The following is a 23,019-nucleotide window of genomic DNA, read 5'->3' as shown; positions in this document are numbered from 1 at the left end:
GATAAAGCCCACACTAGTGAAAGTGGTTTTAATCACCTATCTACTCTAGCAATAGGCAAAAGAGCCCAGCATAAACTGAACTCAACTTCAGTTTGTAGAGAGGTGACTGGGTGTTTCAAAGGGAGAATGGAAGAATAGGGAGGGGGCCGAACAGGGCTCAGCAGAGTCAGGGAAATGATCTATTGTAAGAAGCCGGAAGGCAGGGTTAGGTCATGTGGACCTGTTTGGGTGTGTTAAGTGGTACTTATGGAAGCTCCTAGGGATACAGGGTCTCTATCTTGAGGTTTTGCTGGAACTAGCTGTGAATTCTTTTGGCAGCTCTGATTTTTCTCAGGCAGGTACCCTAAGGGGGGCTGAGGTCATCCTGGGGATGAGGCCTTGAGCTGTTAGAAACTAAATTGGTAGAGGCCTAGATGAGAAGAAGGCTCAGAGGAGCCGAGAATTTTTTTCAGACTCAAGGGTGGTGAGATCTGGCAGTGTACAACTGGCTAGTCTTATGGATCTGATTTTCACAGGTTGTTAAGGTCAAAATGTAAGAAGTACATGTATTAGGGCGCTAAACTTTACTAGATGATTTCTGAATGTCTCCACTACCGCTTCTACTATTTTATGAATATGATATAACTACATAAAGTAATAATGATAGCTAATATTTATTGAGTGTTTACAACGTGATATGTATTGTACTAAAGCTTTACATTATTAGTTAATTTATTCTCCACAAATACCTATTGGGGTCAGTATTATGATCCCTCTTCTACAGCTAAAGAAAAGTAGGCTGGGAGAAGGGCTATGGTCATGGAGCAAAAATGTGACACAGGGCTTCCCTGGTGGCGCAGTGGTTGAGAGTCCATCTGCCTGTTGATGCAGGGGACACGGGTTTGTGCCCCGGTCTGGGAGGATCCCACATGCCGCGGAGCGGCTGGGCCCGTGAGCCATGGCCGCTGAGCCTACGCATCCGGAGCCTGTGCTCCGCAACGGGAGAGGCCACGGCAGTGAGAGGCCCACATACCGAAAAAAAAAAAAATGTGGCACAGAGCTCTTTTCCAATATGAAATAGATTAACAATGACAATCTCTCTTCCTCATACTTGGCTTCTTCCTTGCTCTAGTTCTTAAGGACTTCAAGGGGGCTGGGTATGCATATAAACAGCCTCCTACCCTTTTACTTTTTCCCTCCTATTCTCTCCTTCCCTCCACATGTAATCCCCTTTGCAACAATCTGAGTTAGGATTCTGGAGTACCTGATCTCAAGTTATGGCACTGACGCCTGTTCCCCTGTGTTAACCTAGTCTTGTGTTCCCTCTTTTTGGTCTGATCAATTACCTGTCTTAACATTTGAGTCAATCCAACTTGATGCTTTTTCTCCAGCTCTTGACACCTGTATTCAGTTTGGCTCACCTTGACTTCTGAGTTTTGATAGCTGCCATGTCCATGTAATGGAATTTAGTCTTCAGAATTTAGTCCCTGACCAAACGGTTGTTGGAATGAGCTTTCTGTTACAGGGGTCACTGTTTTATTTTAACCCTCTTGTAAAATGGGGCTCGATTCTTTTGAAGGGTCTTATATAATAGTCATTGGATTTAATTCTGGGACTAGTTTCAAATTTTTTTAATAATTAACATGATAAAGTACTTAAAAAGCAGTTCATATGCTCTGTGAATTATAACTGATGTCTTTACCATGCTGGTGTTCCTCCGGCATCTTGTCTACATACTCAAAAATATAAAAGTAAAAGAAATACTAATTATTATCATTATTCTACCAAAAAATATTCAGGAAAAACAGAACCAAGTCTTTACAGCAATTCTATCAAATCCTATCCTGCAATTTCCAGGGTTGAACAGAGGTCAGTTTTAGCCAAGCTTCAGGGAATTCCCTGGCCGTCCAGTGGTTAGGACTCTGCGCTTCCACTGCAGGGGGCACGGGTTTGATCCCTGGTCAGGGAACTAAAATCCCACATGCCATACGGCGAGGCCAAAAATAATTAAAAAAAAAATTTTTTTTAGCCAAGCTTCAGAGTTTTCCAGTCCTTACTGTTCTCTCTGACAATAGCTACAATGTAATTCTGTGTGGAAACAGCTGGCAGGCAAATGAATTTGTTGTCAATTAAAAAACTGTAGAAAAATATTTGAAAATAGATTTTCATTATATATTTATTATTTTTAAAATGAGACAGGATAGTCTAATGGCTATAAATAATCTCATAGTTTTAAAGAATTCAGTGGTCTGGGTTTGTATTATAATACTCATCCTTTAACAGTCATTCTAAATATTCTGCTGAGTTCAGAGCACATTAGCTTTGGAAGTTTAAGTTTACCAAAACTCAAAAAACAAAGTACACACACCCACACATAAAAGGATATTTTCTATGTCGGACCCTAGAACTGTTAACTTTCTAGTAGAGTAAAACATTTCTTGCCAAACAGCAAATTAGAGACTCATAAGTCAAGTACCTATTACATGGACTTGTTTTACCGTTCTCAAATATTTAAATTGGCACACTGTATTTGTTAGAGTCTTAAAGCCTAAGGCTTGAATAGAAAGGGATTGTGTAAATTATTTTAAAGTAAATCTGTTTTCTAATTCTATTCTGCAGTAAATTAGTAAAACAAACACATTAGGAGTGAAATATTGGTAGTATAGGGAAAATAGTAAAAAATACTTTGAAAACAAGAAATTGCATGGCTTTGACTCTTGTGGCCTGATATGAATTCCTATTCTGTGACAGGGATAATTGTTGCGGATACAATTCCCCTTTAAAAGATCTATGAAAATTAGATTTGAACAAAGGTGGCATTTAGACTAGGTCCTACTCAGTGCAAATTATGAAGACACTTGTTAACACTACAGTGGCTGATCACACAAAATGAGAATATAACCGTGCTCCTCTTCTCTATCCTGGTAACCATGTTAGATTTTACTATAATCTTGAAGCATAAATATGAGAAACTGAAAAATCAGTTACTGGCATTTCCAATCAAATGCTTGAATTCTTTACAAGGGATGACCCTGAGAAGCAGGTGATTTGTCTCAGGAGCTCAAGCTTTTTTTGGAATCCTTCACTGTGTGCTGGCAGAATAATGGCCCCTCCAAAGATGTCCACATCCTAATCCCTGTCACCTGTCGAATATGTTAGGTTGCACGGTAAAGGGGGAAATAAGGTTGCTATATCACCTGATTTTGAGATGGGGAGATTATCCTGGATTCTCAAGGTGGACCCACTGTAATCACAAGGGTTCACATAAGTGGAAGAGAGAGGTATGAGAGAGAATCAGAGAGGTGGCAGCATAAGAAGGACTCAACCAGCTGTTGCTGGCTTTGAAGAGGGAGGAAAAGGGCCGCGAGCCAAGGAATGTGGGTGGCCTCTAGAAGCTGGAAAAGGCAAGGAAATGGACTCTTCCCTGGAGCCAACCCCTTGATTTTAGCCCATAGAACTTCTAGATAATAAATCTGTGTTTTAAGCCACTAAGTTTGTGTGAATTTGTCATACCAGCAACAGGTGACTACGTGTACCTTTCCTGCTATCTCCTGCCCTCTCTCTTCAGACCCCAGGTACTCTCTCCTGTCCTCAAGAAGAGCAGGTATTCTCCCCCTGCTCTCAAGGATTGTGTATGACATTTACATCTTAGTATACATTGACTTAGCACTCATACTTGCATTTTAAGACCTTTATCTAATGGATTCTACCTATAAGAATATATACTTTGTTTAAGAAATTTAGGAATAAACAAGTAGGTGGAGAACAATGTTTTGGGAAGGAGAGTGATCACAATTTCCCCTAAATCACTCGAAGCTAAATATCTATTTATCCAGCACACGGTCAGCCTTGACTAAAACGAATGTTATGATTTTTCAGGTTTAGCAATCTGGTCTTTTTTTCTTCTCTTTCCTTATAATACCTCCTTTTTTTTTTTCTGAGCTAACATGAGCTGTATTGATTACTTACGAATAAATATTGTGACAGCCCTACCTCAGCACACACACACAAAAGGACTTCGTTAATTTTTAAATTTAACTTTTTCATTAGTTTCTTAGTGTTCCTCATTAATAAATTCATTCTTACAAGGAGGTGGAGACAGGCATCATCTATCGCCCCGGAAGGAGGAATTTCAAAACTCTGCCAATGTGGAAAGGAGGACGTGAACTTACCAGGTGTTTATCCTCTTATCTCCGCTAGTACGCATTACAGCTGCCAGTAGTTCGGATTGGCCGTAATCTAGCACTGAACAGTTCAGGATTTTCCCCTACTGGGAGAACTCCACTGGGATTCTAGTATTTCACAAAGCTGTACTTCTCCACCTGCACTACGTGGATTATGCTTTTATTTTCTTTACTCAGCAACTTTTCAAGTAGTGTCCTTGACGGCGGTTCTCGGCGTGACCCACTCTTGAGAACCGAAGGTGGGCCTTGGGTCACCGTTATAACCGGCTTCCTGGTGTACAACAGGCGACCGTTCTTCCGGCCAGGGCCGCCCCTCTTACTGGAAAGCCCCGGGTTTCCAGCTGGACGAAAACGAAACTCTCCCCTCTTCAAGGCGGGGGCTTTTGCTTGTTACCAAAAAAGCCTTTCTCTCCTCTGTCACATCACCAAGTGGGGACCGCGCTGTGTCTCCGTGACAGTGACGCACAGACAGGGTCGCCGGAGGTTGGCAGCGGGCGCGGCCTCCGGGCCTCGCGGCCGGCGGCGTTGAGGTGGGGTCCGCAGGATGCGCTTGCGGGGCTCGGCTGGCAGCTGGGGACGCCCCTAGGTGAAGCGACTTCCACGCAGGACACCGCCGCAACCTCCGTTAGTTCACTTTCCAATCGATTGGCTTCCGGGAGCAGAGGCCTCAGGACAGCTTCCGGTTTCCCCGCCCACCCCTTAGCCCCCGCCCCCGACGCGGTCTTCCTCCCCAACCAGCCTACTTCCTCCTCCCGGCCTCGCCCCTGGCCCCTCCTCCCCCGTTCTCAGACCCGGCTCCTTCTCGTCCCCCACCCTCAGGCCCCGCCCCCAGCCACGCTCCTCCTTTCCATCCTCAGACCCCGCCCCCAGTCCACCCTCAGCTCCGCCCCTCAACCCCCCCGTTCCATTCAATTGTTGGATTGTCGGCGCCGCACTCCCTACGGCGGCCGGCAGGGGGCGGGGTTCGAGCGTGGATTCACCCGGCGTCCCCCGGGCAGGGGCAGGTGCGGCGCGGAGCTGGGCTGGCGGACGTGAGGCCGCGGGCGGGTTGCTGCGACGCCGCGTTGGGTCGCGCTCAGCGGGGAGGCCTCGGTGGCCGCATCAGTGCTGACGTGGGGCGACGTGGGTCGGCGCCGGTCCCGGTGGGGCTCGTCGTCCCACCTCCTAGCGTCCGTAAGCAGTGACGAGGCCCGCTACGTAAATCTCTTCGCGGCGGGTAAGTGGCGAGCCGGCGGGCGGGGCCGCCGGAGCGGGGGCAGGGCGGAGCGGTTAGCCCCGGCCGCCCCCGCCGTTTGCCCCGCGCACCCGGCGGGCGCTTACCGAAGGGCCTCCTCTCCGGCTCCGAAGGAGGGGAGGCCGCCGGAGAGGCGGGCGACGTGGCTCCGTCCTCTCCCGTCGCTCGCCAGAGCCGCCGCCTCCCGGTCCTCGCGGCCCGAGACCGAGCGAGCGGGGCGCTGCCACAGCGCTGCTGGAAGGCGCGCCGCCCTTGTTCCCCGCGTCCCCTTTGCGCCGGGACCAGCCAGCCCGGCAAGGCCCCCAGAGCCGGAGCGCGAACTGAGAGGGACGCGCGTCCTCGGATGTCTTCCCCGCGGTCTCCGCCGGGACCCGGACCCGGTCCCGAGTGTGAGCCTCTCACGCACCCTGCGCGGCTCGGGAAGGGGCGGCCGGCGCCGGGGTCAGAGCGATGCTGACCCGCGGGACCAGCCTCGGTCCGCACTGGAGGCCCTGTAACTGGGCGGCTCACCGGAGCGGCTTCCGAATAACTTTTCCTTTCCTGCCTAATTCGCCGGGCTGCTGGGAGTGCAGCGACCCTCCCTGGAAACAAACACAAACCGAGATGCGCAGGGCTAGAGGTCCAGTGTGAAGACTGTGTTAGATTACATGAATAATTCGCGTTCTCTGTTTTTTTCCCTGTGGGTACAATGTTTTTCTCCTAGTCTCGATCCTACTTTTGGATAACAAGCTGCTTTCCCTTCAAAGTCGTAGTCTTTGAAACTTCGAACTTAAAGGAACTTTCTTCCCCCAAACAAAGGCAAATTGCAAACAATGTGTTTTGGCCAACTGATGTTAAGTATTAAGATACTGATGTTTAAAAAGCTGCTTATTGATCCAAGCGCAGCTTTTTAATGGATTTGATCCTGGATGAGTAAACACTGAAAGCATTGTCATGTTAAGTGTTGGTAATGACGCAACCATTTTTGGTGCATCTGTAAATAGTTCAGTGTAAGCAAATGCTTACCCAGTGACTGGCTGTTCAACCTGGAGTCGCTTCGGTGAGTGTGAAGTTGTAATTACACGGATGTTTTGTGTACACATTTTATAAGAGTGTGTGAATAAATTTTTATTGAATATGTAAACACAAAGGAGCTCTTTAGTCTTTTTGTTTTCACATTGTCCCAGCAGTTACTGAAATTGGGTGAGTTTAACAAACTCCAGACTCCATAGACTACTCTCGTTTCCTATTGGGGCAAATCACTGCATGATTAAAATCTGAAATCATGTTTAAAATTATGCACATTTCATGAAAAGTAGGGAAGAGTTTCAGGTTGTTAACATACGTAAGGAATCCTGACTGAATCTTTACCAGTATAGACGTGTATTCCTGATCCTGTTTTCCCCATCCTGGTATTCTCTACAGGTTAATATTCGGCCAGAAAAGTAAGTCAGGTTTATTGTTAAAGTGGGTAGTCTGTTGGAAAGTGCTTAAATGTCTTGTACCATTGTAGAATTGTACCATTCTTGTAGAATTTTAAACATAAAACTGACCAATACAAACACTTAACAGTTGAACCATTGATGTTTTGACATGCAGTCAGTATTGGTCATTAAGGAAATGAACCTGAAATGTGTTTGAATTCTGTTAAGTATTTCTACTTTATTGAACTGATGTCGACATATATGAGTCAACTTTGATAATAGCAGTGTGTGCATTGAATACAATTTCAGTATTATCAGTACAAGTATATGCATTGTAAAAATATAGATTTCAAGGAAAGTGTTTCTCATCCATTATACATATGTAGAAGTAAACATTTAAAATCATTTTGTTAATTTCATTTTAAAGAGCACAGGGTATTTAAAATACTTTTTTACCATGGGAATCACACAATAAAGAGTGCCCTGTTCTTAAAAGTAAATCTCTCATTCATGGGTTTTCTTTTAATGATTCTGTAGGATATCCAGTAGCCAATAAGGGAGAATGAAGAGGAAAACCTAAGGATGACATTAGCTGGGATTTATCTTAATATTACTCATGAAGACAAGCCAAATCTTATTGGTATAATACAGTTATAGCAATTTTTAAAAATGTCTAGTTTGCAAATCTTGACTGACCTTCCCAGGAGTGTTACGGGAAATTACTGGCAAAGTATATGTGAAACAATTTTGAGGGAAGGCATGAGCTAGTTGGTTATTTGGGACTGTTTAAATAACTCTCTCACTGGTGAAGAAGGACGCTTGCCTCCAAGAAAACCTTACTAGCAACTTTTTGTGAGGCTCTTTTGAAGTCTCTCAGTTCTCCCCAAATGGGAAGCATCTTCATGCATACTTTCTGAACAGAAAAGTACAACCAGACCAATCATATGTCAAAATGAAACCCTGTGAAATTTTAACAGTGGGGTTCATGTGATTCTGACATTGTTTACTTTTGAGAATTCCGGAAAACAAACTCAGTTTCTTCAAGGTTATCTTAGTGAAGTTTTTGTTTTTTTAACTCAGCAGATTTAAAATTAGACTATCCTAACTCAGAATGTCAAATGTCATAGAGTTTTGTTCATATTCTCAAACAGCCTCTTTTTATTTCATTGGTAGCACAAAATTATTTTTTTGCCTAGAAATCCTTAGGAATTTATATCCTAACATTGATTATGATGAAAGCTTCCAGCTCTGGAATTGGGGCAACTATATATCATGCATAAAGACACTTGGGATGCTTTTGCACCTCTTAAAATTGATGGAGGAGTTAAATTTAACTTATTTAGGCATGTTTCTACACTTAGATACTAGTTTTGTTCATATACACAAGATAGGACCAACCTAGGTAAGTACAATAACGTTGAAATTCGTTTCTGTGAACCTTAGCTACTAATTCCAGTGTCTTATATACTCTTTCCCAGATTTTCTAGTTCGTAGTCGATGCAGTTGTACTTTATGTGTAAATAAATGTTTTGAAATGTACTTAAAGTGCGGTAATGGAGTGTTCTGTTGAAAGAAAAGCCCTACAATAATCAGCCAAGCAAATAACTTCCCCAATAGATTGAAAGTTATGTTTCCCTTCATGAAATGGGGCGGGGGCTTGGCCTGGTGGGGTGTGCTTGGAGAAGTGGAGATAGGCCATAACTAATTGAATTTCATTTTTCATTTCCTCCTTAGCAGTGGATTCTGCTGCTCATTGACTGAAATAGACGAAAGCAGGCACCAGGTGGGGAATGAACCGAAAGAGATGCTTGACTAGTTAATCCTTTGGTGATTTTAGAAAAGAGTTTAGACTTCTTAAATAATAATGGGTATCTGAAGCAATTAAACTGGAGTGGGCTTGAATCTGTATTAGAATGCTGCCTGATTTTCTGTATGATTCATATTCAAAATAGTAAAGACAGTATTTACAAGTGTTTCAAATAATTATTAGAAGAACTGTTCCTGGCCACTTCTGTTTTTACACAAAAGTGTAAAAATTGTTATTTGAAAGTTATTCTAACTTCACAAAGATTACAAAACCTTGAAAGTGGCATAATTTCCTGTTACTACTGTATTGCTTTGTTTTTCCTGTACTCACATCTCCTTCCCCTAAAATGCATAATAACCATAGGCGCATCCCTGTCAACTTCACATGCGTGGTGTTTTGTAATTACAGTTGACTCTTGAGCAACGTGGGAGTTAGGGGCGCCGACTGCTGCTCAGTTGAATATCCCTGTATAACTTTTGACTCCCCCAAAACTTAACTACTAATAGCCTGCTGTTGACCAGAAACCTTACCAATAACATAAACAGTCAGTTAAAACATGTTTTGTATGTTATATGTATTATATACTGTATTCTCACCGTGAAGTAAGCGAGAGAAAAGAAAATGGTATTAAGAAAATCATAATAAGAAGAGAAATACATTTACAGTACTGTACTGTATTTATCAATACCATAAGTTTATGAGAGGATGTCTGTACCTACATCAGTATTGTCATATGATACAAAACACTGCAGATGTAATATGTATTACTGACACTTGACATCAAAAATGAAAAGGTAATGTGAAAAAGAAATCTGTATTTATTTATAGGTATAACGATTCATACATTAATAGTGAAGAAGCAGCAGTATGATTACCTAGTGTAATTAATATGATTGCTTCACGGTAGCCTAGCCCAAACACTAATGAATGAATCATTGTAGAAATTTATGGCATACAGTATTACAGTCATATTCATAATACAGTATTGGAAAGATTGTTAGTTTTTTTTAAAAAACCACCTACCTGTGATGATAGCTGATTTGCAGTTCCTCCAATTATGAGAGAGAGGAATACTGTATGGTACTGTAGTTCTTTGAAAGCAAAGTTATAAAACAGTAAGAAAACTAACACATTATTTTATATTAAATATCACCTTATGCCTGTGTAAGGGTAGACTAGTATTTACATATATTTTACACTTTCATGACATACCTTTTACTTATTTCAGTAATTATAGGCTATGAGTTTCATCTGTGAGTTTTTTCAAATTATTGCAAATCTCCAAAAAACTTTCCAATATATTTATTTATTTTTATTTATTTATTTGTTTTTATTTACTTATTTTTGCTGCATTGGGTCTTATTTGCGGCACACAAGACCTTTGTTGAGCTGTGCTGGATCTATCGTTGTGGCGCGTGGGCTTCTCTCTAGTTGCGGCATGTGGGTTTTCTCTCTCTAGTTGTGGTGTGTGGGCTTAGTTGCCCCCAATGACACGTGGGATCTTATTTCCCTGACCAGGGATCGAACATGTGTCCCCTGCATTGGAAGGTGGATGCTTTACCACTGGACTACCAGGGAAGTCCCTCCAATATATTTATTGAAAAGAATTCACATATAAGTGGACCCATACTGTTTCAAACCTGTGTTGTTCAAGGGTCAACTGTACTTCTCTCTCCTAGCTAGCCTGCCTTTTCCCAGTTTCTTAATTGACTTGGTTGAGGAGGACCAGCTTTACAATATAAGCTTCATATTCTTCTCCTACTTTCTTTCAAACCTTACTTGCTGTTGCTACTTAAATCATAGTTAACCTCTGAGGATCTTCTACTTTACCAAAGAACTAAAACCTTTCTTCATCCAGAACTCAAGAAACAGATTATACTTTTCTGTGTTCTTTCTCTTCCTGCTTCTGTTAGAGGTATACTACCCTTTATTCCACGTTCTTTTCTTTTTGTTTTGACTGTGCTAATTGCAGTGGGGTCTTTATTTTGCCTTTCTTGCAAAAACCATAGCTAATAAGGGGTAGAACTCAAATTAACACCAAGATCAACCTCCAGTGCCACGCTGTTTATATCGCACACTGCTATGCTACGACCACTAGACTGCGTTGCCACCTCAGGAATTGGGGACAAGGGAAGTGGGGAATGAAGAGAGAGGACTCCTGGATAGGATGGCTGAACCGATGGTGATGTCACTCCCCAATAGAGATAAAAGTACAGCGAGAGGTGAGATGCAGAGCAAGGGAGTTGAGGTTAGTTTCAAACATATTAGACTTGAGGATCTCTGAAGAAACCGTTAAGAGATGTCGAATAGGCAGATACATACAGGCTAGAGCTCAGGAGAGAGAGGTCCAGGCTGGAGGTGAGATTTGAGACACATCAAGGGGGGATAAGGCAGCCTAGGGGGAGAGTGTGGAGGTGTTTGTGACTGGAAGCCTGGGAATACCAGTACTTAAAGAGTGGGCCAAAGGAGACTAAGGCGAAGGACTGGATAACTTGGAAAGGAAGCATGAACGTGGTGTCCTGAAGAGTTCAAGGAGGGCGAAATTTGGGGAGTAGGAAATGCTGTAGGCATGTTAAGGAGGATAGGGACTAAAGATCATTCTTGAAGATTTGGCCAGCAGGCAATCAGTCAGTGATGACTTCTTAGAGAGTAGTTGGAATGAAATAATTCTCTGATGAGCCTGAGTCAGGATCAGGTTTATCTGATGGTCATTATTCTGTTGTGAGGCTAGTCATTTGCTCTCTTGATGTCTTGTGACGGGGTGGCAGAAAGCTGAGACTGTCTTCGATGCTGGCAGCCTCTGGGAAGAGGAAATGGGTGGCTGTTCCCAGACTTCACCAAATACCTTTTTATGCTTTTCGAGTTCTGAATCATAATGTATTACTTAGAAATTAAACCAAAGAATATGGTATTTCCAGGAGAAATTGGGAGTTACTTCTCTCTTCTTATATGGTGCCGTGCTCATCATTATTATTCAGATAATATTATCATTATTCCTTGTTTAAACATCTGTCTCCCTCATTAGAACCCAAGCTGCTGGAAATCAGGGACATCTTGTTATCTGTGTCTTGGTGCCAAGCACAAGGGCTGGGGTATCTTGGGTGCCAATCACTGTTTAATAAATCAATAGCCCCTACCCTCATGGTTACACAGTTGTTATGGAAGATAAGACGTCCCCACGTAAAATGCCAGTGTAATATAACACAGAATAAGGTTTAATCTGAAGGAATGTCACCATCCTTGTTTCTTGTTCATGTTGTAGGTTGCCTGGTTCGAGTGCCTTTCCTCATTGTCCCTATGGTCGGGTGGTGGCAGGTGGTAACAGTAACCATTGTCTTGGTGCCCGTAGTAAGTTGCAGCACACCTGCCTGCTGACTCAGTTTCCAAATTGGGTGGGATGGTGTGACATCATTTTAGAGGGACCAATTAGGAGGGAACCCCGGAAATAGCATGTTTGTTGCCAAGCACGTCTGTTGCTGGCATAGACGCCTGGAAGGAACTTAGGGATGCGGGTGTTGGTCCTTTCAAATCTAAAACAAATCGAGGGCTCACTGCTCTCCTTTTGTCTTTTTCTTTGCCAACTTCATTCAGCATGTCAAATGTGTATTTTAAAGAGATATTAGTAAAAAAAAAGCGGGGTTTAATTGCTAGAGTGTCTAAAACAGCTTTTTTAATGGATTAAAGGCTATCAGAGGAGATTTTAAAGGAACAGTTACTATTTTGTTTGCAGTTAAAATTCTTTGACAAAACCCAGTTTTGAAGTTAAGGTAAATGAAAAATAGTTGACAAATTTGTTTTAGTGGAATGAAATTTGAGAAAATAATAGATTCATTCAGTTTATTAAGTGATTATTATTTTAAAATAGAGCTGATACTTATGAGCAATTTGTAGTGTGTGTGAAATGGTTTAGGCAGCACTGCACTCTCTTCAGTGGAAAATGATAAGTGGCACATGATTTAATTTTTTTTGAATTTTTTCCTAAGAAGATAAGGAAATTGAATAGAAGTAAGTTTGAAAAAAATACGGAGTTGTTTTCACCTTTCTATGCTGTTTTTTGTTTTATGGAAATTAGGGTATTCTGGGGTATTCTGGTGTAGTTTTGAGAGATTTTAATTTTTTTTAAATAAAATCTTATGATCTGCCAACTCAACATTATAATTTTACTGCAGGATAAATAAAGAAGAAAACGAAGGAGCAAAGCATTGATTACAAATGTCTTAATAATGAGCAAATGTGGCAGGAAAAAATATAGTAAAACAAATCTAAGGTAGGTGGATATATTATTTCTCTATTCAAAGTTCTACTTAGAGAGCTTAAAGTTAAAATGATGAATAAATTAATGGTGTATATCTATGTACCATACATATATATGTGTATATATATACATTATAATAAAAAAATATAATAATATGTACCCAAATTGCTCAGCTACTCAGTTAGGGAGTTTCTCTTCCACCATGTGCTGTGTGAGGCAATGCAGAGGATAGGTGGACATTCACGGGCAGCTCATTCTAAACGCTGGCCTTTCCAGTCAGAAAGGAGATTGTACTTAAGGATGTAGACAGAGTTTTCGTTTTCCTGCTTACACTTGTACCTGAAGTTGTAAAACAGAGGGAAGTCTCTACCAAGCGTTTTACAGAAATCCAAATATTATTTTTCAGGTTTTCTTTTAGTTACTTTCAGAGACATTCTGGTTCATCAGTTGGGTCTAGCGTCAAAAAGAAAATGACTTTTCTTTGACAGTTTTGGTAAAACTGTCTAAAAATAGATAATAGAAACTACTTTAATAATTTTTCCTTTTGCTTCTGGATCCTATTTTTAAAAGAGGTGAAAATTTTTACAAGGGTAAATATAGTTGCTCTGCAGTGTAATTTGTCTTTGCAAATTGGGTACAACTAAGTAAGATTTTAGAAGTTATTAGTTCATTGTACACTTTAATTATAATTAGGAAACTGCCTTTGTCTTAATTTTCATTTAGATATTTTTGGTCTGTATTCCTTTTCTCTTCTTTGTTCCTATCTTTTACAAACACTTTCCTGGGTACTTATGATAGCATTTCTTTAAAATGTTTTTCCTTTTTCTCTGGCTTTTTCTTCTATTTAAATATCTTGTGTGTTCTTGAAACATAGGTGTGCCAAAATAACTTTGGTCATTAATTACCTCAATATTTCTATAATTGAAAGTATCATTTTTACAGGTATATTCCTTTGTATTCATTTCTTGAATGTATATTATACAAATCATATACAGACAGTACTGTACTGTTGGTTGTAGTTCAGTATTTTGGGGAGTTTTTTCAGTATGACATAGGTGTTCTACTAAAGGCCTAGAAAATAACAGAGTAAGCAAACAAATACAATTCCACCCCCCACCCCTAAAAGTAGTTCACCCTGGAAGTCTTTGAAAATTGTGCTCCTGGATGGATCCTATTCTTTTAAAACATTAGTTATATTAACACTTATTAAACTGAATCCCAATATATTCAGAAAATATTGAGATAACATTTACTTTTCTGTTGAAGAAAATGGTTTGCCAATAATAGAAAAAATTTCAGAAGAAATATTTACCTTTCATAATAAAAGAATGTTGCTACTTCCATTAATCATTTATAAATTTAAATATGCCCATTTTAGCAAATCCTTATCTGTTCTTTAGAATTGTGGAACTGAATATTTGCCAGCATTTTGCTTACTGTTAGCTTATGGTGCTTAATGGACTTTTTAATTTGTTTTAGTTTTTTAAATTGTTTTATCTCATATGTTTTTATTTTTAAATATTCTGTAATTTATATTTCCTAATTGGTCTTTTTCTGTCTAATTTGGATTTGTTTAAGATTAAAATATTACATAATTAATTAATTTAGAGATTATTAATACTAGTATAACTATGATTAAAATCTGTTACAAAAAGTGAGATTTGGGGGAAACTATTGTATGTACACCTCTTTAATTTTCACTATAAAGTATATAAGTGAACAATGCAAGATTAAAATGGATCTTTCTCTTTCACTTTTTAAATAAATTCCATCAGGACTACTGAGGCCGACTTACAGATGTTAGTATTGATGTACATCATTTCCAACTGAGGTCTGGGTCCTGTATTTCCTGCTTAGTTAGTGTTTGAAAATAACCCAGTACAGTGCCTGACCCATGTTGAGCACTTAAATGTTCACTGAATCTTCGGCCCTGAGTCCTGGCCTGGGTTGGTTTTTAGTGGCTTTAGGCGGTGGTACTGGAGAACAGTTGGATATAGATCAGCAGAATGAACTTAGTTGAAAATGACAGGGTGTGTAAATTGGTAGTGCTGACCTTACTCTTCTGTAGATGATTTTTACCTTCAAATAAATTGATTCAGTATCAAACTTTTACTGAATGCCATGTACTGGGCACTGTGCGAGGCACTCCAGGAGAATAAAATGGGATAAGATTAGAGTCTCTACATCCTAGTGGGAAAGACAAAGCATATCTGAATGAAGATTGTGGCAACAGTTGCAGCATACTCAAAAGCACAGCATTTTTTAAGATGTGTCTAAACGGGACTACTGCTCAGGGCACTGGCTGTGGAAGGACCCCTGAGGTCACAGTCACAAGACCTCTTGTTCACCCTCTATCATGCAGTCTGTTGTGTGCTCCGTAGAAAGTCACTTAATCTCTCTGAACCTTATTTTTATCATTTTAGTAGCACCTAACAGTTGCATAGTCTTCCAGAATAATTGATTAATTGGCTTATTTAATGATTATGGTAGATTCTGTACTAGGCACTGGGAATACATTGAAATCTAAGATGTGGTCTCTGTTGCACACACTGTGCTAGTACTTTGTGGACAGATGTGGTATATGCTAGACAAGTGCTGAAATGGAGGGGATTGCACAAGATGCTTTGGGAACTCAGAACAGAGTAATTGTGCCCAAGGCTATTAGAATAGGCTTTGAAAGATGGTGTCCTTGAGCCAGGCTTTGAAGAACGAGTAGAAATGCGCCTGTTGGACAGAGAAGGAGTGAAGGGCATCCTAGGAACAGGGAAGAGCAGATATAAAAGATTAGATTTGGGGGAATAGATGTGTATTTGACCAAAAAATGGCTCATAAGGAGGCTGGAATGCAGAGTGTGGGAAGGAATGGGGTGACTAGAGATGAGGCTGTAAAGATAAAATGAGGTCACATTGTGAAAGAAATTGAATGGCAGTTTGGTTTGGTAATTGAGAATATGAACTTTGGAAAAAGACCTTAGTTCGAAACCTGGCTTTGCCACTCAGTACCTTTGTGGTAAAATCATATTCTTAACCTCTTTCTGTCTCCTTTTCCTCACCTCTAAAAGAAGAACTAGCTATACTGCCCTTATAAAGTTGTTAAGAATGAAAACTAGTAGGCATTTACCACATGGTAAGCACTTGACAAACGGTAGTTGTAGTTATGATTATTGTGAGAAGTTTGGGTTTTATCCTGTAGTCAATAGGAAACTCCTGAAGAGTTTTAAGCAGAAATATGTTTCAGAAAGATAACTGTCGGCAGGACAGTGGTGGCAGAGAAGAGGACTGAATTGTTCTTTAGAAGGTGGAGTCATCCCACCTGGAGATGATGCTGTAGGGAAAGAAAGGGAGAAGGTTTCAGGATGACACTCAGTTTTCCACTGGAGCGGATTGGTGGAAGGAAGATGGGGCCCCATTTCCTGAGGTACGAAACTCAGAGAAGGAACATATTTGTGGAGGAAGAAAAGGAGTTAGCTTTGGACCCATTGAGTTTGAGGTACCTGCAGGGCATCTATTTGGAGATGTTAAACAGACACTTGGATATATGATTCTGGAATTCAAGAGAGACCTCTGGGCCAGAGATCTAGATTTGAGAGTCATAAGCTTAAAGCTGGTGCTTGAATTTAGAGAAATGGATGATATTACACAGGGAGAGATTTGAGAGTGAGGCCAGAAGGCTAACCAGAGTCCTGCAGAATGCAGTGTTGAAGGTTAACACCAAGTAGGAGAAGGAATTGGCAAAGGAGCTTGTGGAGAAATTGTCAGAGAATCGGATGAGAGCAGAAAATCAGTATCGTGACCTCAAGATAGAGTCCCAAGAAAGGAGATGTCAGCAGTTTTGAGTGCTTCTGAGGGATCAAACAAGATAGGACTTAAAATGAACGTTGGATTCAGTGACTGAGATAGATTACCCTTACTAGAGAAGTCTTAGTGAGGCAGAAGTCAGTTAGGGGTTGTCTGGGAGTAGGTGGGAGGTGAAGAAATGGAGATAGTGTTGGCAGTTCTTTAAAGTAGCTTAGCAGTGAGAGGGAGAAGAGAGGTTTGAGAGAGCAGCTAGGGAATGACCTCTGGTTCAGTGGTTGTGTGTGTGTGTGTGTGTGTGTGTGTGTGTGTGTGTGTGTGTGTGTGGTTGGGGAGACTTGAACAAGCTTAAGTCTTGGCAGGAGGAAGCCATTGGGAAGGGCAGAGGGTAATTGTTAGTGTAATGCCCCCATAGCCTAATGAAGAGGGATCCCAAGGACAGACAGGAATTTAAGTCTGGGGAGTTGGAAGCAAGGAAAAATGCAGGTGTAGGTGTAAGTGGGTTTGTTGATTTGGTGGCAGGAAGTTGAGGGGGTTCTCATCTGAAACAGGAGGCAAGGTCTCATGTGGAAGGTGATAGTAGGTGAGCTCAGGGATTTGAGAAGAGGGAGACTTGAAACAGTAGCAGAGAATGGGAGAGTAAGCTTCCAAGGAAGCAGTAAGATTGCTGCTTATTTGAGGTTGAAAACTGGATTTAGTAGCTTTAATAATATTCTGGTTTTTAATTTTGTTCAGTATTGTTCATTGGTGCAGGCATAGAGGAGACAGAATTGGTTTTATCTGAGATTGGTATTTACTAAGCAGATAAAACAGAAGGAAAAGGGACGGGACTTTAGGGTATTGGGAAACAACAGTTAAAATGAGAAACTATGGATTCTAAGCTGAGTAGGACGGGATGTGAAGAAAGGAGGAGGCTGATTGAAAGGGAGAAAGTAGTGGTCTGGAGATCAGTGTGGTGGAAATACAGGTGTGATGGGAGTAATTGAGGGTGGGTGTGAGCTGGGAGGATAGGGTCTCTTGCTAGGATGTGTGAGCGGCTGGTAGCGGTTGTGAGGAGCAGCCGTACAGCTGCTTGGCCCAGTGCTGGGATAGGAGGCTAGTGGGTGATGCCAAGTGTGCAGGGAGGATGGACGGGGGTGGGGGGGTGCTGCCCACCTTCCATCTCCGCCTTTCTTCTCTAGGAGGCTCGGGGCCTCATGGCATCCTGATGTGGCTGGTATTTAGCTACGTGGGGTTTTTGGTAGTTGGTGTGGTACTGGCTCACATACAGACACACTCTGACTTTGGAGCTTGAATGGATAGTGATGCTCTTGACTGAAAGAAGGAATATCAGGGAAGGGATAGGTGTCTGTGCAAACTCCAGGTTAAGGTGCTCACTAGGAGGGCGAAGCACAGATACAGATTTGGGAGTCAAGTGCATGTAGGGTTGAGGAAGCCATAGTATGCAGACTGAAAAAAGTAAAAGGCAGAGGATTGAACTCTGGGGAACACCCAGGAAAAAAAGGGAACAGTGAACGTGAGTGTATGAAATAGTGTGTATAAAACACTTTCACGTGTAAAACATTTTGAGATGTTTAATAACTTATGAAGTCTTTCATTATATCTCAAAAAAACAACTCCTGAATAGCTTAGGTTTACCTTTTTAAGCATTAGTGCTTTTTTTGGTGGGAGTCTTCCTAGATTGTATTATGTATACTCCTCTTTCCTTAAATTATACAAAGTATAATTATTTTCTTTCTTAATGACTCAGGATAGTTATTGTAAATATCAGTTATTGAACTTTAACTCATAAATTCTTCAATTTCCTGAATATAAAGAACTAGGAGACTTTACCCTGTATGGGCCCAAATTGCTACACACTTGGAATTCCTTTTTTCAAAAATAATTTTAAAAAATTTTATTAAAGTATAGTTGATGTACAATATTATATAAGTTACAGGTGTACAAATACAGTGATTCACAATCTTTAAAGGTTCTACTTCATTTTTACTTAATATAAAATGTTGGCTATATTTCTTGTGCTGTACAATATATCATTGTAGCTTATTTTATACCTAATAGTTTGTACCTCTTAATCCCCTCCCCCTACCCTGTCCCTCCCCCTTCCCTCTTCCCACTGGTAACCACTAGTTTGTTCAATATATCTGTGAGTCTGCTTCTTTTTTGTTATATTCACTAGTTTGTTGTATTTTTTAGATTCCACATATAAGTGATATCATGGAGTATTTGTCCTTCTCTGACTGATTTCACTTAACAATACCCTCCTCCGAGTCCATCCACATTATGGCAAATGGCAAAATTCCATTTTTTATGGCTGAGTAGCATTCCCCTGTGTACATAGACCACATCTTGTTTATCCACTCATCTGTTGATGGACACTTAGGTTGCTTCCATATCTTGGCAGTTGTAAACAGTGCTGCTGTGAACATTGGGGTACATATGTCTTTTCGAATTAGTGTGGGGGGTTGGATATACACCCAGTAGAGGGATTGCTGGGTCATGTGGCAGCTCTTGTTTGAGTGTTCTGAGGACCCTCCACGCTGTTTTCACGGTGGCCGCACCAACTTATGTTCCCACCACAGTCACACTGGAATTCTTGACCTGTTTATTATATTCTGTATGTTTTCTCCTCCCCTCACCCTATGTCCAGCTGTCACTTCTTATATCCAGTGTGTTTAGAAACCAGATAAATGAGAATTGTATTTAAAATTAAATTGAATGGGTTTAGAGTACCAACTAGGTACTCCTCATTTTAGAAGTTTCAATTCACGAACTTTGGGCCATTTGTTTTGCCTGTTAACAGGTAACTCTTGGTTACTGTCTTGTTCTTGACTGCATTCTAAGTTATCAAATAGTTGAAACGTTGTACAGTGTAGATGCTGAAGGACCTAGAGTAAAGGAGCATCTGAGTGACGTGGACATTTCTTCTCTCCAGAGTATTAAAAGCAGTTCTTAATCTGGATCCCCCCAGCCTTTCTGGCCATACTTCCACCTGTCTGCTCTGCCTCTTCCCCCCTAGATGTAGATAGGCTCCCCCGATGGCTCCCCCACGCCTCACCACATTCCCTATTACAGTCAGCTACTCCATTTTCCAGACATGCTCCGTATTTTCCTTCCTCTCATGGTCCTCCTGTCCTTTTCTACCTGGTGAAATGCTTCTTCTCATCCTTCAGTATACAACTCATATGGCCCCATCCTCAGGCTGACTTCAACATTCCTTCCTGTGTTTTCCAAAGCATTTCGTATATAACATCCTTCACGCAGTTTAAGAAGTGTTCATTACTGGTCTAGCTGATCGAATTTACCAGTAAGCTAAGTTTTTCTCAAATTTTAATATATATCAGAATCTCTTAGATATAAAAAATTAGACCCCTCAGAAGGTTTGAATCAGTAGATTTGGGGTTGAGTCTGGGAATCTGCCTTTTTTTTGTCTTTACAGATGTATTTGTTAATTCTGATACAGGTTGTGCGAGGACTATACTTTAAGAAACCAAGGCCCAAGTGGTGAATGATTTCCTTCAGGGCAAGGATTGTGACTTAACTTTTGTATTCTCAGGGCCTGTCATGTATTGTAGATGGTGCTGAAGGAATGCTTCTGAAATGGGGAAGGCCTTTCAGCATGTAATGTTTGAGTGGAGACTCAAGTTCTTGGCAGAGCCTAAAGAGAGCTTTTAATAATGGTGTAAGAAATAGCATAAGACGACATTTCTCAAGTTCTTCCCAAAACACTTCTGCTAGGACTTGCTTTGTGGGAAGAGGGTCTATGGGAGTCAGATACTTTTGGAAAATGCTGCCTATTGCATCTGCACTCTCCATCCTTCTCAAGTCACACTGAAATAGTCAAGCTTCTGAGAAAGTTCTGCAGCAAAGAAACCCTTTTAATCCCGGATATTTCAAACTCTAACTAAGCGTTTCCCCCTTACCCTCTTTTCTCAGATTATACCTTTTCATATCCTGCAGAATTAAATGTTCTAAGTATTCTCTTTGGGAACTGCTCACAGCAAAAGTAGAACCACAGGGGTTGGCAGTTTTTGCAGGGGGATGGCCTCTACTTACCTAGAATTGGAGAGTCCATGCTGGAAAATAATAAGAAAAGAGATAAAGGAATTGGGGAATGTTGAGGGAAAGACATTTTTTTCATAGTAGACTCTAGATTTTTATTTTTATAATTGCTCTAAATTGTCATGTTCAGTTGGTAAGTATTAAAATGTCTGAATAGGGAGAAGTAATTCTAGGTGTAGTATAGACTATAGCAGACAGCTTTGAGAACAGAAGACTTGGATTCAGGTAATGTTTGTTGAAATGCAAAAGAAGGTATTAAGTAGATGAAGGATCTGTAGGATCTGGTTACTAATTAAATCTGGGAAAAAAGATCTGGATACGTCAATTCAAAGTTCTAAGTTACCTGCATACTTTTTGGATATATATTTAGACTACTAAGGTGAAAAAAAATACACTATATTATTATTGACAACTGTAAAGATGTACAATAGCAGGGAGTAGTTCCTATAAGTTTTTAAAATTTGATTTTGCTTAGTTTGTTTGCATTTTATATTTTCTAGTAGTAGGGTAACATTATAATATGGTTTACCATCTATCTAGGAAGAGTCTATATAGAAATCATTAACTTAAATTGAAATTATAGGCAAAAAGATTATTGCATAAGTTTTTCCTGGAAAAATTAGATTCTCCTCTTTAAGTAAAGGGAGAGCTGCAGGACAAGTGGTCAACTGTGAGTGATTCAATTTGACAGGCTTTTTTATCAGAAACTACTTAGTGCTGACAAAGGAGACACATCTTCATATCGTAACACATTTAATTTAGACAATGTGGAAGTTCTTTCATATTACATCATAATGTAAAGCAGGTTTATTAGTCTGTGAGAGTCATAGAATATTTAAACTTCACGTAAAATATAAAACCTAACTTTATTACTAATTTATGCTAGAGGGCTTAAAATAATTATCAAGGAGGCTTTATTATAAGATTAAAAAAAATTTTTTAATAAACTAATTCCATGGAACATTTTGTAGTGCTCCCTTGGTAATGTTCATACCCAGCGAGCAGAGAAGGTGCCTTTAAGTTTGGAGAGTTAGGACTCTGCCACTGAGTCTATTTCTTGAAAATATAAAGTAGTGCAATTGGATGATAGAAATGAATATCAATCAGAAAGCCAAGTGGAAACAGATATTTCAGGTAGGGCCTTAATACTTCTTCCTTTTTATTGTCTTTCCAGACAAATGACCATGGAAACAATTGACTCTCAGCAGGATGGAAGTATACCAGATTCTGTGGCAGAGAGCAAATCTGCTCACATGCAGACGCAGACTGGTCAAAATTCAATCCCCACTTTAGCTCAGGTAAACTTAACGTAGGCAACAGGCAGGCACCAATGAAAATTAACCTGTATGGGAATGAGAATTGTGTGCAGATTCTGTTTTCTTGCAGTTGGTCTTAAGTTTCCCCTATTCCCTGGTTATCAGCTATTCTTACTGATTTGACTTCGAAGAAAAGATACGTGTTTGAATTACTTTTGCATTGTAACAGACACTATGTAAAGGAAAAACAAAACCCCCTCCATAGTATATAATCCTCAATTTATTATTCGAGAAGGTCAGTAATTCCGCATTGAAATATTCAGTAGTTTTATATTCTTAGCTATAAAGATGGCAGAAATCTTGCCATTTGTCCAGTGTATATTTGGTTTAATCTTTACTTTCTTTTTAGTTAGGTCTTAAACTTTGAATTAGTTTCATTTAGAGACCACCGATATGAGTTAGTGTTTGTTTTTCAGCTCTTAACTTTATTTCTAGATATCTATAAAAATATATAGTAAAAACAATCACATTTATTTAGTTCATCAAATACTCACTGAATCCTTCCTGTATCTAGGCACTATTCTAGATGTGTGGGGTAGGTATTTCCTGGCCTTGACATCTCACAGTTTAGTGGGGTAGAGGTATTTGAGGGGTAATTCTCGCTGTGGAAGAAGTATTGTGGGGTGGGAGGGAGACGCAAGAGGGAAGAGATATGGGGATATATGTATACATAGAGCTGATTCACTTCGTTATACAGCAGAAACTTACACAACATTGTAAAGCAATTATACTCCAATAAAGATGTTTAAAAAAAAAAGAAGTACTGTGAGATGTTACATAGGAATGATGGAGGCGTGCAGAGGGGGAGCAGCCGGTTGATCAGGAGTGCTTTGTAGAGGATTTTACTTTTGAGCTGGGCACAGAGCGTGAGTAGAGGTTGACGGGTGGAGGAGAGGGAAGCGTATTCTAGGCCAGGGAAGAATGCACAAAGGCAGAGGATGGGGGTGGGAGCTGCAACGTTGAGGCCAAGTGGAGCCACGTGTCT

At 40.5% G+C, this 23,019-nt stretch overlaps 2 protein-coding genes across 7 annotated transcripts in view; one reads left to right on the top strand and one right to left on the bottom strand.

Annotated features, from left to right (window-relative positions):
• The window catches only part of CUL2 (cullin 2), a 124,945-nt gene extending 120,081 nt beyond the window's left edge, over positions 1-4,864 (bottom strand). The window contains exon 1 of the mRNA XM_059059596.2: positions 4,152-4,864. The gene's annotated coding sequence lies outside the window, so the exon portion shown is untranslated. The remainder of the gene's footprint in view (positions 1-4,151) is intronic.
• A 274-nt stretch (positions 4,865-5,138) lies between these two features.
• CREM (cAMP responsive element modulator) overlaps positions 5,139-23,019 on the top strand; it is a 63,820-nt gene continuing 45,939 nt past the window's right edge. The window contains exons 1-4 of one of the 6 annotated variants that reach the window (XM_059059604.2): positions 5,139-5,379; positions 8,535-8,583; positions 12,777-12,874; positions 21,893-22,016. In XM_059059604.2, the coding sequence (XP_058915587.1) occupies positions 12,831-12,874; positions 21,893-22,016 (168 nt within the window). In that variant the 5' untranslated portion in view covers positions 5,139-5,379; positions 8,535-8,583; positions 12,777-12,830. Of the gene's footprint in view, positions 5,380-5,422; positions 6,437-8,534; positions 8,584-12,776; positions 12,879-21,892; positions 22,017-23,019 lie in introns of those variants that run through there. The other 5 variants (XM_059059602.2, XM_067030309.1, XM_067030312.1 and 2 more) reach the window with 5 other exon arrangements.

Source organism: Kogia breviceps, chromosome 3 (assembly GCF_026419965.1).
Source record: "Kogia breviceps isolate mKogBre1 chromosome 3, mKogBre1 haplotype 1, whole genome shotgun sequence".
NCBI classification, from domain to species: Eukaryota; Metazoa; Chordata; class Mammalia; order Artiodactyla; family Physeteridae; genus Kogia; species Kogia breviceps.
The sequence above is the reverse complement of the archived record's forward strand: the minus strand, read 5'-3'. Positions and strand labels throughout refer to the sequence as shown.